This window comes from Ovis aries, chromosome 16, assembly GCF_016772045.2.
Source record: "Ovis aries strain OAR_USU_Benz2616 breed Rambouillet chromosome 16, ARS-UI_Ramb_v3.0, whole genome shotgun sequence".
In the NCBI taxonomy this organism is placed as follows: Eukaryota; Metazoa; Chordata; class Mammalia; order Artiodactyla; family Bovidae; genus Ovis; species Ovis aries.
In genome coordinates this window covers 41,133,989-41,150,502 of record NC_056069.1, presented here as the reverse complement: position 1 = coordinate 41,150,502, position 16,514 = coordinate 41,133,989, and the positions used below count along the sequence as shown (strand labels likewise).

At 46.3% G+C, this 16,514-nt stretch overlaps 2 protein-coding genes across 3 annotated transcripts in view; one reads left to right on the top strand and one right to left on the bottom strand.

Annotated features, from left to right (window-relative positions):
- Window positions 1–213: 213 nt before the first annotated feature.
- On the bottom strand, window positions 214–1,447 carry LOC121816819 (uncharacterized). Its single transcript, XM_042233904.2, has 2 exons — window positions 616–1,447; window positions 214–434 (listed from the first exon to the last, which is right to left on the bottom strand). The coding sequence occupies exons 1-2, from the start codon at window positions 1,081–1,083 to the stop codon at window positions 282–284; spliced, it is 621 nt and encodes a 206-aa protein (XP_042089838.1). The 5' UTR covers window positions 1,084–1,447; the 3' UTR covers window positions 214–281.
- A 124-nt stretch (window positions 1,448–1,571) lies between these two features.
- NPR3 (natriuretic peptide receptor 3) overlaps window positions 1,572–16,514 on the top strand; it is a 79,047-nt gene continuing 64,104 nt past the window's right edge. For both annotated transcript variants that reach the window (XM_015101329.3, XM_015101328.3), the window contains exons 1-2: window positions 1,572–2,802; window positions 10,848–10,970. In XM_015101329.3, coding sequence (XP_014956815.2) covers window positions 2,046–2,802; window positions 10,848–10,970 — 880 coding nt within the window. In that variant the 5' untranslated portion in view covers window positions 1,572–2,045. The remainder of the gene's footprint in view (window positions 2,803–10,847; window positions 10,971–16,514) is intronic.

Below are 16,514 nucleotides of genomic sequence, written 5' to 3'. Positions count from 1 at the left end.
TTGCTCTTTGAGGCCTCGGCTTTCAACAAAGCAAAAAAAAAAAAAAAAAAAAAAAAAAGAAAGAAAGAAAGAAAAAAAGACCAAAAAAGCGAACTCGGGATGATGGCATCGGGGATACAAGTTGGCTACAATTTTCTGCCGAAAGAGGGCGTTGGTCTAAGACGAATAGAAATTCGTGGACGCGGACGCCCAGTCAAATGAAAGACCTTTGAAAACATTTTCTAATTTATTTTAATTCTTGGGTCTTAAATATCAGAATTCACCAATCCAATATAGCACGTTCATACTGCAAATGACCTCGGCGTGTTACCACGATCGAAGGTCAAGTTCCCTTCGAACCTGCCCCGCAGCTCGGCGGACCCTGGCGAGGCTCCTCCGGCCACCGACTTCTCCACGACCGTGTCCATCCTCGTTTCCCCCGCTGCTGTGCCTGCCTGTGACAAGTGACAAGCGACTGAGTCTTGGCCGCAGGTCCTTCCTCCGCATTGCAGGAGCCGGAACACCGGGGAGAAGCGCTGGGATTTCCGAGCGCACGGATGGCCGCTGATGACGCGCCTGCACCCGGGGGACCCTCAGGGGTGAAGCTTTAGGGAGAAGGTCTCTTTGTTTAGTTACCTGGTTTAGCACATAAAGCCCAGAGGACGCCTTGGAGATGCTTTTCAAGCTTTCTGCTACCTTCAGAAGAACCGGTTTTCCTTTTGGAAGCAACAAGTTTCGCTTTTCTGCTCGCCGCGCGCCGCGGGAGATGTGGGTGCGCTGGGACACTGGATCCCGCGCGGCACGGCGACTCCGGCGCGAACCCGCGCGACTCGCGGGGAGGTGCTGCCAGGGGTGGGGAGCGGGGGAAGAAGGGGGGGCGAGGACGCCCTGGAAGCTGGGCGTTCCAGGCCCTCGACCCAGCCGTCTGCCCCGGGACCTTGGTCCCTGTCTCCTGACCTTGCGCCAGGGGACCGCGAAGGTCGAGAGCCCGTCCCAAGTTGGCGCGTCTGGAGAGATTGTGGCTGGAGTGAGAGAGAGGTGAGAGCAAACGGGACCCAGGGTATTTGTTTGTTTGTCAACCAAACCACCAATTTCTGGGGCCATCCTTCCCCTTAATCCTGTTTTATTTATTTTTTTGCAAGACGTGTGTGTGTATGTGTGTGTGTGTGTGTGTGTGCGCGCGCTAGCGTTTCTTTACTTTTAAACAAACATTTCCATTTTTAAAGCCCTGAGCTGGAGACAGAGCTGCCGCGTGCCGGGCCCGGGAGAGGCGGGGACCCTGGTGACGGTGTAGCACTGTGGGGGCTTCCGCGGCTGTAGAAGTGAGCGATTGCGGCTTTAAGGAAAAGGCAAAAGGGCTGGCGGGGAGTGGGAGTGAGGGACAGGGAAGGGGTGGGAAGAGTAGGGGTGCGGGGAGGAGGAGCCCTGATGTAAGAATGTTAATAAGAGACTCCCCTAGCCCAGCCCCCACCGCTCCCCACCCCCACCCTCCCCACCCGCTGGAAATACCAGCCCGGCCTCTGCGCGCCTTGTGTGGTAACACGCTCAGCCGCTGCCACGCTATTTAAACGCGGGTTATGGATCCGGGAACCGGCGCGAATCAATGAGATCAAACGCGAGGGAGATGCACCGTCAATTACAAGCACTTGGACAAGTCTAACTTTTTCTTCTTTTACAAATGCGCTTTCCAAAGCAACCTTAGCAACGCCCATATAAGAAGCCACCTCTAAGCAAAATAGTATATATCAAGGGAGGGCTAATCTATGTATTTATAAAAAGTGTATATATAAATATAGGAGTACAGGTTTACACCCGGTTAACTTTTTCTGTCTTCTTTCTTTTTCATTTCTTTTTTTCTTTTTCTTTCTTTTTTTTAAACGAGTGGCATTGCAAAGGAGGACTCTTCCTCTCTTTTGGCTAGTTAGTGAAGGGGGTATTCTTTTATTTTTTCTTAGAGCGCCCAAGGGGGCGCAGGGACCTCGGAGAGGAGTGGGGAGGAAAGAGGTAGGGTGGGTGGGGGGCAGAGGGCGAGTCCGCAGCGAGGGCAGGCGCTTTCCTGCGGCACGATGCCGTCCCTACTGGTGCTCACTTTCTCCGCGTGCGTCCTGCTCGGTTGGGCGTTACTGGCCGACTGCACTGGTGGCGGTGGCGGCGGGGGCGCGGGCCCGGGCGGCGGGCGCCGGGAGAGAGAGGCGCTGCCGCCGCAGAAGATCGAGGTTCTGGTGCTGTTGCCTCAGGACGACTCTTACCTGTTCTCCCTGGCTCGGGTGCGACCGGCCATCGAGTATGCGCTGCGCAGCGTGGAGGGCAACGAGACCGGGAGGCGGCTCTTGCCAGCCGGCACTCGCTTCCAGGTGGCCTACGAAGACTCGGACTGCGGCAACCGCGCACTCTTCAGCCTGGTGGACCGCGTGGCGGCTGCGCGTGGAGCCAAGCCGGATCTCATCCTGGGGCCGGTGTGCGAGTACGCGGCGGCGCCGGTGGCCCGGCTAGCGTCGCACTGGGACCTCCCCATGCTGTCTGCTGGGGCCCTGGCAGCTGGCTTCCAGCATAAGGACACGGAGTACTCGCACCTTACGCGCGTGGCACCCTCGTACGCCAAGATGGGCGAGATGATGCTCGCCCTGTTCCGCCACCACCAGTGGAGCCGCGCCGTGCTGGTCTACAGCGACGACAAGCTGGAGCGGAACTGCTTCTTCACCCTCGAGGGGGTCCATGAGGTCTTCCAGGAGGAAGGCTTGCACACGTCCGCCTATAATTTCGATGAGACCAAAGACTTGGATCTGGAGGACATCGTGCGCCACATCCAGGCCAGTGAGCGAGGTGAGCAGCAGTGCGCCCCGGGTCCCTGGCCCTAACCCAGCCCCTTTCCGCGGCTCTCCCTACATGCCTGTCTGCTCCCCTGGAGACCCCACGACTCCCTGCTGCACTGAGGATCAGAGTAGGGAGCGCCCACCGGGACTCCCCCGAGTGTGCGTAGTCTGGCTGCGACGACCTTCGACCATCACCCATGGTTATGGTGGGGTGTACGTAGAGGGTCCTGGGGAAGTGATGGAGCCTGTGGGTGGGGCATGTGAGCAGGCAGCCTTCTCGGGCTCGGGCCCTGGTCCAACAGGTGCTGTCAAACCTCTTGGGTTTTTTTCTTTCTCGTTCTCTTATGTCCAGCGCCGGGTTAGGGGCTCACTGCGGGTACTCGGCTCTAACCACGGTCTCAAAGCGTGACAAGGGCCAAAGAACTTGTTACCGGGTCCTTTTCCGACGTGCGCCCGCTCCTAGCGAGGAAGCGCACACTGAGTTCCACAGCCCGCGCGGCGCCTCGTGGTCAGCTCCGGTCTCCGGGTTTCCCTTGCTGCTCGTTCCACAGGTCTCAGCTTTCTTTTAAAGGCTCATTGTATCGCCCTTCTCATTCCTTCCATGGCCCCTCCAGCCCCTTATAAACGGGCTTCTGTGGTTTCCATAAAAAATGCCTCGCAGTGTTTGGACCCTGGCGACACCCATTGCCCCCGGCGCACTCAGCGTCGCGGTCGCCAGTGCGCCAGCAGCTAGGCTTTGGGAGAGCGCGCGCGCTGGAGAAGCGGGCACTGAACCTCCTTTCCCTCTCCAGTTTTCTCTGCGGGTCTGTGGGGGTTTGAATAACCACGAGACTGGCCAAAGAGCTCAAGGTTGAGGAGAGTGGCTATGGTTCTAGGGGCTGGGAGGAGAAGCGGGTGGTCACGGATACAGAATCGCAGAATCCCCCAGTGCGGCTCATTTGACTGCCCGGTAGACCTGTGCGAAGGCGGGCGGAGAACCCAGCATAGCGCAGTTTCCTCCTTACCCGTGTCAGTTTGGGGTGAAAACGCTCGCTCGCGGGATCCCGCCAGCACCCGCTCAGGGCTGACGCGCCTGGATTGTCAGTGGCGCAATTCCAGTAAAGCTCTCCGCTACCCACGCGTGGAGACGGAAGGGGAGAGGGGCAGAGCCAGGCGCAGGGGTAGCTTACGAACTGGCATGGCTGGTCACCTGGGCGCTGGTCGTGGGATCAGCGCAACCGGAGGCAGGGGGTCTCGGGAACAGGTGAGAGAGGGTAAAGACGCCGCAGAAGAGGGCGCTGCGGCCATCCCCTTCCCAATTTGGCCACCCCGCACTCGGAGTGAACGCACTCTTTAGAGGAAGAGGCTCGAGGTGTTGACAGTGGGGAGGCATGGCCAAGTTTTGAGCGTTCGTACTCCAGGCTGTCTGCGCCGAATTCCTGCCAGCCAAGCAGGCAGGGCGCCGGCTTCGCTGATTATGAAAAAGGGCACTTGTATCCAAGGGCGGCGGATTCGCCACGCCGGGCCGAGAAAGTCACATCTACTTCTTTCCTGTTCTCAGTCCCCAGGTCACTGCAGACCCCGAACAGCGTTCTTCAGCTCTAGGCTCTCAAGGGCCTGGAGCTAGACTTCCCAGCTTGGGCTGGGGATGGGGGTGTGTCCCCCTACCGGCAAGAACCGCGGTTGGCCAATGTATTTGTGCTGCCACCGCCCTGAAGGTCTTAGTGCCGGCCGTGACTCTCTGCGCACATGGCCTGGAATTCGTGGTTGAGGTCAGCCCGGATGAGGGCAGATCGAGGCCACCGGGGGCCCCTCGGCCTCACATGGTGTGGCTGAGCCAGGGGGTAGGGAGGGGTGAGGCTGGGGGTGCTTCGAAGAGCTTGGGCTACAGTCTGGTGCTGCTATTTTTTCAATTCCAAAAAGCAGATGTTCCCAAGTTTCTTTACTTTTTCTCTTCCAAGTTTGAATTTAGTGGTCAAAGTTTGCTTGGCTGACCCGTATGTTTTGCAGGTGATAAAGTTACCATTCTTACTCTAACAAATATTTCTGACAGTGACTTGGCAGATGTCCAGAAATAAAAAATCAAAATAATTTCTCCCCCTAAGCCCTCTCCCCTCAGCAGAAATTCCCTACACTCAAGAGAGAAAGATGTTTGGTAACAGCTCTCTCTGGGGGTCTCTTAAGTTTTACTGATCACCTTTACTTCACCAAAAGTGGTTAATGGGTTAAATAGGGGCCCAATACAATGACTGAGTAGAGTTTGAATTTTCAGAGCTCTTAGCCTGCCTCAGGCATTCACTGGCCAGGGAGCTTGGGCTGCTATCAGACTCCAGTTATAATGGGGGTAGCGAGGCACAATGTTGTTAAGTCGTGTCTGACTCTGTGTTCTCATGGACTGTGTGCAGCCCACCAGGCTCCTCTGTCAATGGGATTCTCCAGGAAAGAATACTGGAGTGGGTTGACATTTCCTTCTCCAGGGAATCTTTTGGACCCAGAGATCAAACCCAAGTCTCCTGCTTGGCAGGCAAGTTCTTTACCACCCAACTGCCAAGGAATCCCCAGTCAGGGCATATCTACAGAGATAATCTCCTTTCCCATGAAGTGAGACCACATCATGGGAAGAGAACCCAGAGGTGAGAAGCAGACCCTTTGGATCTGGTGGCTGCACTCAACTGCTGCAGGGCCTGCCCCAGTCACTTCCTGACTTTCTCAGAGTTTCCTCCTCTGTGAAACAGAGGTGGGGTGAGAATCAGGCCTGTTTAGACCAGTGTTTGGTGGTTCTGATTTCTGCTCAAGTGTAAAATGGAACTGTTTTTGTCTTTGAAAATTCCACATTAAACATCATAGAACTAGGGAGTCTTTTTCCTCCCTCTTTTGGAGATAAATTTTTAGCACTTTTTTTTTTTTTGGACTTGAAGTTCATCTTTAAAATCAGATCACAAAAGTTTTAATCTCTTAAAGGGTTAAACTAATAATGCCACCATCTCGATAATATGACTAAAATTTAATTTGGCTATGTGTGTGCTATAGAATTAAACACTGAAGGGTATTATTTATTCTTCTTAGGGATTTACTATCAAAGTCAATAATAAACATTTTTTTCTCACAAGTCGTAGCCAATGTATATCATTAAAATACATGCATGTGAGCACTGTTTTTAAACATTGTTTTTAAAAAGTCAACTATGCCCTCAATATTTAACACTCAGTAATAAATTTACTTTTATAAAGAGGCATTAAAAATATTTTTTCAAGCAATAAAAGTGAGCAGTTGCTTTGTCATATATCTTATAAGATGCAGAACCAGAATTATTGTGCACACAACATTTTTGTATGAAGAACTGTAGTTTTATCTTTTTTGGTTATTAATATGTCATTATTCTTGGCCTGCATAACAACTATGGTGATAACAGCATTTAATCAATACAAGAGTGATTTATTTTTAGAATAGGCTGGGGTAAATGACCGAGCAGTTGGTCAGAGTTTTTAACCAAAGATGTTAGACTTTCTGATTCAAGACTTTGTTTTTCTTATCCCTTTTCTTGTATTTACCACCTGTCGTTTAAAAAAAGTTCCTCTTACTTAGTTATTTCTTTGGATGCTCACAAATACTGTTGAGTTTTAGTTTTAAATTTCTCCTGTCATATTTTCAATTTGCAGCACATGGCATATCTTGCTTTGCTTCCATAGAACATCTCTTTTCCCTTCTAAGTTTAGAATTAAGTAGAAGATGGATGCAGGCATCAGTTGGAGAATATGAAAATAAGATTTTTATTATTGATAAAGAACCTATTGCAGAACATGGATTTAGATCAGTTACCAAAAAGGGCCTGCCTGCTATTATTTCCCCCAAGAATTCGGCAAGGTCATCCACTAAATCACAGCTAGTGCTGCACACCCCACTCCAAACAGACCTCACTACAGGGTGAAAGTTGCCCATGATGTATGCTCTCTGCAAGCAGATGCACCTCAAAGAGGAAGGAAGAAAGGGCTGAATCCAGTATGCCCAGTTTTCTCTTCTAGACTCAGCCATCAGACAGGTCCCTCCTTTTCCTCGGGGGGTGGGAAGAGGGGAATAAATGAAGGCACACAGGGAGATGAGGAGTGTCTTTCTCTTAGAGATTGCTCCAGATAGAAAGCTGAAATGGGTGAAAGGGTATCTCCCTCACTCAAACATGCTTCCTGGATTGTTTCGGGGATCCCCGAATTGACTTCTCTAGCCACCTCTTCGCAAGTGATTGCAAGAATGTGTTGCTATAGGGAGAAGCCACTTACAGAAGACATTGTGGGAATCAGGGAGTGGAGGGTGACATGGAACCCCACAAGTTCTCCAGGAAGGAGGGAAAAATGGAGCGAAATGATGAAAAGTCTCTCTGGAAACCTGGACTCACACCACCATTTCCTCTTTTAGAAGTTTTAACAATTTGACCCCCCCAAGTTAGTATTTATATATTTAATATGCTTTAGTATATATTTAAATACGCACATTTTAAATCTATTTAAGTAGAGAAGGAATTATCTGAATTGACCTCCACTTAAGCCGCTTTCAGGATTAGCTGATGCTCTCCTTTTCTCTATAAACTTTTTTGGCTGGTGGTGAAAGCTGGTAGCTAGTCTTGCTTCTCCCGGGTTTGCCAGCACACTTCTCACAAATCTGTTTATACCAGTTGTACTTATTATAAGTATGCAGTTTAATTAGTCATTATGTAAACTGATGAAACATGAGAAGAAGAGAAAGCTATTTTAGTGAACACTATTTTAAACCTTCCAAAATATTGTATAAAGTCGTGTTGCTAAAAATACATGCTGTTGAATTAGGCATGAATGAAAAAGCCCTGACAGATTGGGGAGCATCCCACAAATCTAGAAGGACTCTGTGTTCTGACTGCTCGGCCAATGTTTTTAAGCGTTTGCTCCAGCTTAAACTGGGTGAGAGTGTGCACTATGGGTTTTCTTTTCTGGAAGGGAAACAATACCTAGCCCACGAATTTGGGGGTTAGGATTTCCTTTTGAGAGCTGGACTACATTTGTCCACATGTCTGTTTCATTTGTCATGAACTGGCTGAGATCTAAAATAATTCCAGTCTGTTTAGATAGGCCCAGTGCCGCTCCAGGTCACTCTTGCTCAGTTTAAGCAGGTACTGACATTTAAAGAAAGAATATGCCCATTGGAGGGGGTTGATCTTGGTGGTGATGAGGAAAGAGAGGAGATGGGCCAGGGCTGTAAAAATAGAAAAGAAGTGACAGGCCAGTGTAGGGCACAGCCCATCTAGGGCTTGGGGAAGCATGTGCTCCGGCCTGAGGACACAGACTGTTCGGACCTGAGCCAGGTGTAGCTCTCTGATGGATGCTTCAGGTTATCAAGGCCTGATGCCTTTGGATGCCTGGACCCTCCAGCTGACCCTCCTCATCCTTTTTGCATCCTTACTAACACCCTTCTGTTTACAATTTGGCTCCTTAATTGGCACCTCCAGGTCTATATTGACACAAACGTTTTTGTGACTATTTTGGTCCTCATTGAAATTAATCTTCATTTCAGATTAGCTAAAAATATCTATGTTAGGTTATTAGAATTCTTCTCCCCAAACAATGACTCTACACTTTATGTGCTAACAGAGTCCTGTTGTGTTTTTGGGGAGTGATCTAGAACTAGACTCTTGACTATGATCAGTTGATAGAAAAATGATGAGGACTGCAGTTGGACAGTCAGAGAGAGCTTCCTGGAGCCTTTTGGGATCCGCTTGTCCAGCCTTAATCCAGGCTGTTTTGTGGGACACCTTGGCTCTTTTGTCTTCCCAGGTGGTGCTAGTGGTAAAGAACCTGCATGTGAGTGAAGATTAAGAGAAGTGGGTTCCATCCCTGGATTGGGAAGATCCCCTAAAGGAGGGCACAGCAACCCACTCCAGTATTCTTGCCTGGAGAATCCCCTTGGACAGAGGAGCCTGGTGGGCTACAGTCCATGGGGGTCACAAAGAGTCAGGCTCGACTGAAGTGAGTTAGCTCGTACACATGCATAGGCTCTTTTTTTTTTCTTCTTTCAGTTATTCTTTTTTTTTTTTTTTTTTAAATCTTATCATTTAAGGGACTAGAATCAAATGAGAGCAGAACAAACATTTAGGTCACAATGAGTAATGAGAAATTTCTTCAAAAACTTCGTTACTGGTACATCTTGGAATTCGACTATTTATTCTAGATATATAACTATATTTCCAGGCACAAACAGCACTTACTCCTGCAGTTAGACATCTTAAGAAGTTTGGTATGGTTTTAAAAACTTGCTCTGCAGAGCTTTCAGCCTGTACCCTGAGCTGTTATGTCGTAAGAAATGTCAGAGTCATGACCTAACACTCTGAATTAACCTGTGCAGTAAACGAAATGTCAGCAAGCGCCTGGCCCTCAGCGCAGGTTGCCAAGGCGGCTTTGGCACAGCCTGAAGTTTGTTCTGCATCATTCCTCACCCATGCTTTTACAAAGAACATACACACGGCACAGGGCTGGCGCATGTGGTGATAATGCGGTTATGGCACCCAGGCCTCTCCTCTCCTCTGTGTGTGCAGAAAAGCACAGCGGGTGCTGTCGTGGGGGTCAGGGGCCATCGACAGTGATCCAAATAAGTGGATGAAGGCCAGGTCTCTCTTCCCTTTCATCCCTTGTAGTTGTTACGTGACAGGGAATAGTATTCTGCAGCTGCCTAAAGCCTCTCAGCTCTGACAGTGTGGATGTGAACCGAGAGCGTGTGGGAAGGGACCTGGAATCTTGGTATCTATTTCCTCTATGTGTTGAGACAGCTTTAAAAAATGTGTTCTCCATTCAAACATCAGAAAGCCTGTCCCACCGGCTGCATCCGCTGATTTGCCAAATGAAAACCCTTTGGGTTGTTTTCTGAGGAAAATGTATTTACTATACTATGCTGTGCTAAAGTTTCTTCAGTCATGGCCGACTCTTTGCCACCCCATGGACTGTAGCCCACCAGGCTCTTCTGTCCGTGGGAGTCTCAGGCAAGAATATTGGAGTGGATTGCCCTACCTCCTCCAGGGGATCTTCCAGATCCAGGGATTGAACCTGCGTCTCTTGTGTCTCCTGCATTGGCAGGCAGATTCTACCGCCAGCGCCACTATGTCAGTAAGGTATAAGAAGCAGTTGACATGTCTCACTATCTTATATTCGGCCAATCTGGGAATTTACTTGAAGAATCTTAAAAAGATTTATTTTGAAATAATCTTGTGTTTTTGGAAAGGATGTAGGAAAGTATAAAGCACTTCTGTCTTGCCTTCACCCAGATTTTCACTAGTGGTAAATATTCTGCCACTATGCTTTGTCATTCCAAATCTCTCTCTTCCCTCCCCTGCCCCTTCCAAATATATACTCATGTACATATATATGCACAAATATTGCTATCTTTTTATGAACTATTTGAGGGTAAGTACAGTCATCATGCTCTTGTACCCCTAAAAATTGAAGTGTGCACTTCCCAAGAACAAGAACATTAACTCATAGAACCACAGTAGAATTATGAAAAGCAAGAACATGAACACAAACATTATACTATTATCCAATTTATAGATCTTATTCAAATTTCTCCAGTTGCCTCAACAATGCCCTTTCTAGAAAAAATTTTATTATTATTATTTTTAAGGCCCAGGATCCAATCCAGGATCACACAGTGCATTCAGCTTTCTGTTTCCCTAAGTCTCTGCTAGTCTAGAACATCTCAGGCGTTTTTGTTTTTCATGAAAGGGACCATTTTAAAGGGTGTAGGTTCACTGTTCTAATCACTGTCCCCCAAATTGGGTTTGCAGCTGCTTCCTTCTGATTAGATTGAGGTGGCCACTTTTGAGGTTTGGGGCCCCTGATGTGGTACAGCAGGGGGCTCATGAGTCTGTTCACATGGTGGGTACCGTTGGCATCCATCCACTTGGTTGCAGTGGTGACAGATAGCTTTCTCCACTGCCAAGCTACTCTTCTGCCCTTTGTAACTCTCGAGTAATTTGTGAGGATTCTGCAGGACCTTAGCAGACAGTCAGATGCTGTCCTCTGTGCAGGGCCATGTCACGCATCTGTTTTTTCCTCTCCACAGTGGTGATCATGTGTGCGAGTAGCAACACCATCCGGGGGATCATGCTGGCGGCGCACAGGCACGGAATGACCAGCGGGGACTATGCCTTCTTCAACATCGAGCTCTTCAACAGCTCCTTCTACGGTAACTCTGCCTCCAGTTTCCCCTCCTGCTGCTAGGCTGTCAAAAAAGGGTTGTGAGACAGGGCCAATAACTCATTTCAGTCGATATGATTTCCATAGGTGGTGGTGTTCAGTTGCTCAGTTGTGTCCGACTCTTTGCGACTCCATGGACTGCAGCACGCCAGGCTTCCCTGTCCTTCGCTATCTCCTGGAGTTTGCTCAAACTTATGTCCATTGAGTCTGTGAAGCTATCCAGCCGTCTCATCCTCTGTTGCCTCCTTCTCCTCCTGCCTTCAATCTCCCAGCATCAGGGTCTTTTCTGATGAGTTGGGCCTTTGCATCAGGTGGCCAAATTACTGGAGCTTCAGCTTCAGCATTAGTCCTTCCAATGAATATTCAGGGTTGATTTCCTTTCCATAGATAGGATTTTGGAAATTTGTGATTCTGAATACTCCCACTTCTCCTAAGTTCTCAAGCTTTTCTCCCCTGAGAATTCAGAGCAGAAAGATATTACCACTTGTGAGGCTATGGGACTAAATGATCATAAATCCAGGCCCTGAAGACTCCTCCCGAGTGCATTTTCAACTTTGGGTTGCTACCATGGTGGACTGTTGGAATACTTTTATCAAGATTTGGATGGAATTTTTAGAAGCATGGAATAGACTAACACATCAACATAACAGAACATGTCAAAGTGTATCACACATAGCATACTTATGGTTTCATAAAACTTTAAAGTAATGTGATTGCATGTTTCTATGGATATATGTATGCATGTTACACATATATTTGTAAGGAACCATAATGTGAAATGAGAAATAAAATAACCATTTCTGTAAACTGAGGTAAAATATTTTGAAAGTTGCTGCTACTAACCCCTCCTTCTTCCAGATCGTTGTTGTGGTTCATTCACTAAGTCTTGTCTGGCTCTTTGCGACCTCATGGACTACAGCATGCCAGCTTCCCTTCCAGATTACTCTCTCTTAAATTTCTCTTATAAAATGTTCAGGAGCCACTAACAGATATGACCCAAAGTATTTAATTCCTTAAAATGGGTCTGGAGAAGTTCCCAAGGTACCTGTGATGGAGGCTGTCTAAGTCATCAAGATCACAGGTCACAACGCTTCCTCCCAAGTGTGGTTAGGATTCTCTCTGAAGTCAACAGTGTAAGGCCATGGAGCATTTTCTCAGGTACCACACACCGGCAGTTTCAGGGAAACTGTAAGTGCATATATCACAAATGGGGTGTTTACGTGGAGCTCCATTTCCCTGCTATTGCAGCTGAGGTATAGTTAGATGGGATCTAAACCTTAAAGCATGTGCCTCAGTTTCCTGCTTTGGTATACTGGCTTACTTAAGCTATCAGTTCAGTTCAGTCGCTCAGTCATGTCTGACTCTTTGCGACCCCATGCACTGTAGCACGCCAGGCCTCCCAGTCCATCACCAACTCCCGGAGTTTACCCAAACCCATATCCATTGAGTCGGTGATGCCATCCAGCCATCTCATCCTCTGTTGTCCCCTTCTCCTGCATTCAATCTTTCCCAGGATCAGGGTCTTTTCAAATGAGTCAGTTCTTCGCATCAGGTGGCCAAAGTATTAGAGTTTCAGCTTCATCAGCATCAGTCCTTCTAATGAATATTCAGGACTAATTTCCTTTAGGATAGACTGGTTTGATCTCCTTGCAGTCCAGGGGACTCTCAAGAGTCTCCTCTAACACCACAGTTCAAAAGCATCAATTCTTTGGCGCTCAGCTTTCTTTATGGTCCAGCTCTCACATTCATACATGACTACTGGAAAAACCATAGCTTTGACTAGATGGACCTGTGTTGGTAAAGTAATGTTTCTGCTTTTTAATATGCTGTCTAGGTTGGTCATACCTTTTCTTCCAAGGAGTAAGCGTCTCTTAACTTCAGGGCTGCAGTCACCATCTGCAGTGATTGTGGAGCCCAAAAAATAAAGTCTGTCACTGTTTCCACTGTTTCCCCATCTATTTGCCATGAAGGGATGGGACCAGATGCCATGATCTTAAATGTTGAACTTTAAGCCAGCTTTTTCACTCTCCTCTTTCACTGTCATCAAGAGGCTCTTTAGTTCTTCTTCACTTTCTGCCATAAGGGTGGTGTCATCTGCATATCTGAGGTTACTGATATTTCTCCCGGCAATCTTGATTGCAGCTTATGATTCTCCCAGCCCAGCATTTCTCATGATGTACTCTGCATAGAAGTTAAATAAACAGGGTGACAATAGATAACCTTGACATACTCCTTTCCTAAATTGGAATCAGTCTGTTGTTCCATCTCCAGTTCTAGCTGTTGCTTCTTGACCTGAGTACAGATTTCTCAGAATTCAGGTCAGGTGGTCTGGTATTCCTATCTCTTGAAGAATTTCCCACAGTGTGTGGTGATCCACACACTCAAAGGCTTTGGCATAGTCAATAAAGCAGAGGTAGATGTTTTTCTGGAACTCTCTTGCTTTTCCTGTGTGGATGTTGGCAATTTGATCTCTGGTTCCTCTGCCTTTTCTAAATCCAGCTTGAACATTTGGAAGTTCATGGTTCATGTACTGTTGAAGCCTGGCTTGGAGAATTTTGAGTATTACTTCGCTAGCATGTGAGATGAGGGCAACTGTGCAGTAGTTTGAGCATTCTTTGGCCTTGTCTTTCTTTGGGATTGGAATGAAAACTGATCTTTTCCAGTCCTGTGGCCACTGTTGAGTTTTCCAAATTTGCTGGCATATTGAGTGCAGCACTTTCACAGCATCATCTTTTAGGATTTGAAATAGCTCAACTGGAATTCCATCAGCTCCACCAGCCTTGTTTGTAGTGATGCTTCCTAAGGCCCACTTGACTTCGCATTCCAGGATGTCTGGCTCTAGGTGAGTGATCACACCATCATGATTATCTGGGTCATGACGATCGTTTTTGTATAGTTCTGTGTATTCTTGCCACCTTTTCTTAATATCTTCTGCTTCTGTTAGGTCTCTACCATTTTTGTCCTTTATTGTTCCTGTCTTTACATGAAATGTTCCCTTGCTATCTCTAATTTTCTTGAAGAGATCTCTAGTCTTTCCCATTCTGTTGTTTTCCTCTATTTCTTTGCATTGATCACTGAGGAAGGCTTTCTTATGTCTCCTTGCTATTCTTTGGAACTCTGCATTCAAATTACTTAAGCAATAGATCATTGTGAATGAATGTAATAAATCACACTTCTCATGGGGATAAAGAAAAGTTGTTGAAGCAAAAGTAATTTTTTTCCTTGTAATGGATAAAACTGAAGACTTATGGCTTGTAGGATAAACACCCAGTTTTTCTCTCCTTGCTCTCATCATCATCCTTTCCCCTCTCTTTACATAAGCAGAGTGGCAGTTTTGTTTCTTGGCCCAAGATCAGAATGTAACAACATTATTGAATACAATTTTGAATTCATTGAGAGAGTGGTAGAGACTTGTGACAAATGAAAAAAATTTACTGAGTTTAGCAAGTTGGCTACTGCAAGCATAGAATTTGGAGACAGTGCATGAGAATGCAAGTACACAAAAAATTAGGTACTGGAATTCACCTCTGGATAAAGCTTGTGTTACTTTTTCCTGCTCATTACAATACATGAGTATTATAGAAATTTTGAGAAACGTAGAAAAGCACAAGGAAGAAAATAAGTTGCTGCAACTCCACTGTCCAGATAAAAGTACACTGATAATATTTAGGTGTACATCTTGTCTATTTCATTAAAATATGAATTTATGGAAAATATTTTTCAATAAAAATGATCACATTATAGTATAGTTACATAGTATTTTATAATGCTAACATGGCATTTTAATCAGTCTTAGTTTTTGGTGTTTTGTTGTTTCCAGCTTTTTCTTATAAGAGCAATGTTATATCGAGTTGCCTCGCTGTGGGGATGCATTTGTGCATACGCATGGGCTGTGCTGTGCTTAGTCGCTCAGTCGTGTTCAACTCTGGACTATAGCTCGCCAGGCTTCTCTGTCCATGGGAATTCTCCAGGCGAGGATACTGGAATGGTTTGCCATGCCCTCCTCCAGAGGATCTTCCTGACCAAGAGTCTGAACCCAGGTCTCCTGCATCGCAGGCAGATTCTTTACTGTCTGAGTCACCAGGGAAACCCAAGAATACTGGAGCGGGTAGTCTATCCTTTCTCCAGTGAATCTTCCTGACCTAGGAATTGAACCGGAGTCTCCTGCATTGCATGTGGATTCTTTACCAGCTGAGCTACCAGGGAAGCCCGTATACAAACAGACATTCATATATATATGTGTGTGTGCAATCTGTAAGACAAGCAGAGTTTCTGGGTCAGATGTTATACGCATTTATCTTTTGATGGATATTGCCAACTTATCCCTTTAAAAGGTTTGCCAATTTACACTTCTGCAACAACATATGAGAATGTCTGTTTCCTGCATCTCTGTCAATTCTGCATCATCTAACTTTTAAATTATTTTATTTATTAAAATTTCTTTTTATGCATATAGTAAAGTTTTGCAGTTTTCTTTATTTAAATTTCGCATCATTCTTGCTGAGTTCATTCTTAGATATTTTATGTTTTCTGATTGTTGTTATGATCCTGACTTCTTCCTATTACATTTTGTAGCTGTTACATAGAAACAGGAATTCTACATATTAAACCTTCTGTTCTAATAGTTTCAAAAATCATTTTCAAATAATAGCAATAGCTAGCTGTCCATTTTGATAGTTGAATATTATTTTTCAGTTTTTACTCCATTGACAATAGCCTCCAGAATAATTTTGTGTAGCAATGGTGGTACTTAATTTTTAGTAGCTTGTTAGAAGTAGATGTTAAAATAATCCTTGGTTTATTAAGTGTGGTTTTAAAAAATTGAAAGTGAGTGATGAATGTTGTCAAATGCATTTTACCTATACTTTTAAATAAATTTCCTAGTATTGAGCCATTATAATATTCTTGAAATTAAACATAGTCTGCATGATTTTTTTTAGATTTATTGCCAATTTAAGTTTTTAGTATTTTATTTAGGATTTTTGAATCTATAATCATGAGTGAGATTGGACATTTTTCTTGCCTTTAGGTCAGTTCAGTTCAATTCAGTCACTCAGTCATGTCTGACTCTTTGCGACCCCATGAACTGCATCACACAAGGCCTCCCTGTCCATCACCAATTCCTGGAGTCCACCCAAACCCATGTCCATTGAGTCGGTGATGCCATCCAACCATCTCATCCTCTGCTGTCCCCTTCTCCTCCTGCCTTCAATCTTTCCCAACGTCAGGGTCTTTTCCAATGAGTCAGCTCTTTGCATGAGGTGGCCAAAGTATTGGAGTTTCAGCTTCAACATCAGTCCTTCCAATGAACACCCAGGACTGATCTCCTTTAGGATGGACTGGTTGGATCTCCTTGCAGTCCAAGGGACTCTCAAGAGTCTTCTCCAACACCACAGTTCAAAAGCATCAATTCTTCGGTGCTCCGCTTTCTTTATAGTCCAACTCTCACGTGCATACATGACCACTGGAAACTTAGGTGGTACTGCCCTATTTTAATAGGGCGATATTGCAGGCAGAAGATCCAGGGGATCTT

Bases quoted from the DNA above. Each gene is read 5' to 3' on its own strand.
- LOC121816819 (XM_042233904.2), bottom strand. From the start codon at position 1,083: ATGGCCCCAGAAATTGGTGGTTTGGTTGACAAACAAACAAATACCCTG. The intron at 435-615 runs GTAACTAAACAA...CACTTGTCACAG, and splicing joins GGCTTTATGTGCTAAACCAG to GCAGGCACAGCAGCGGGGGA.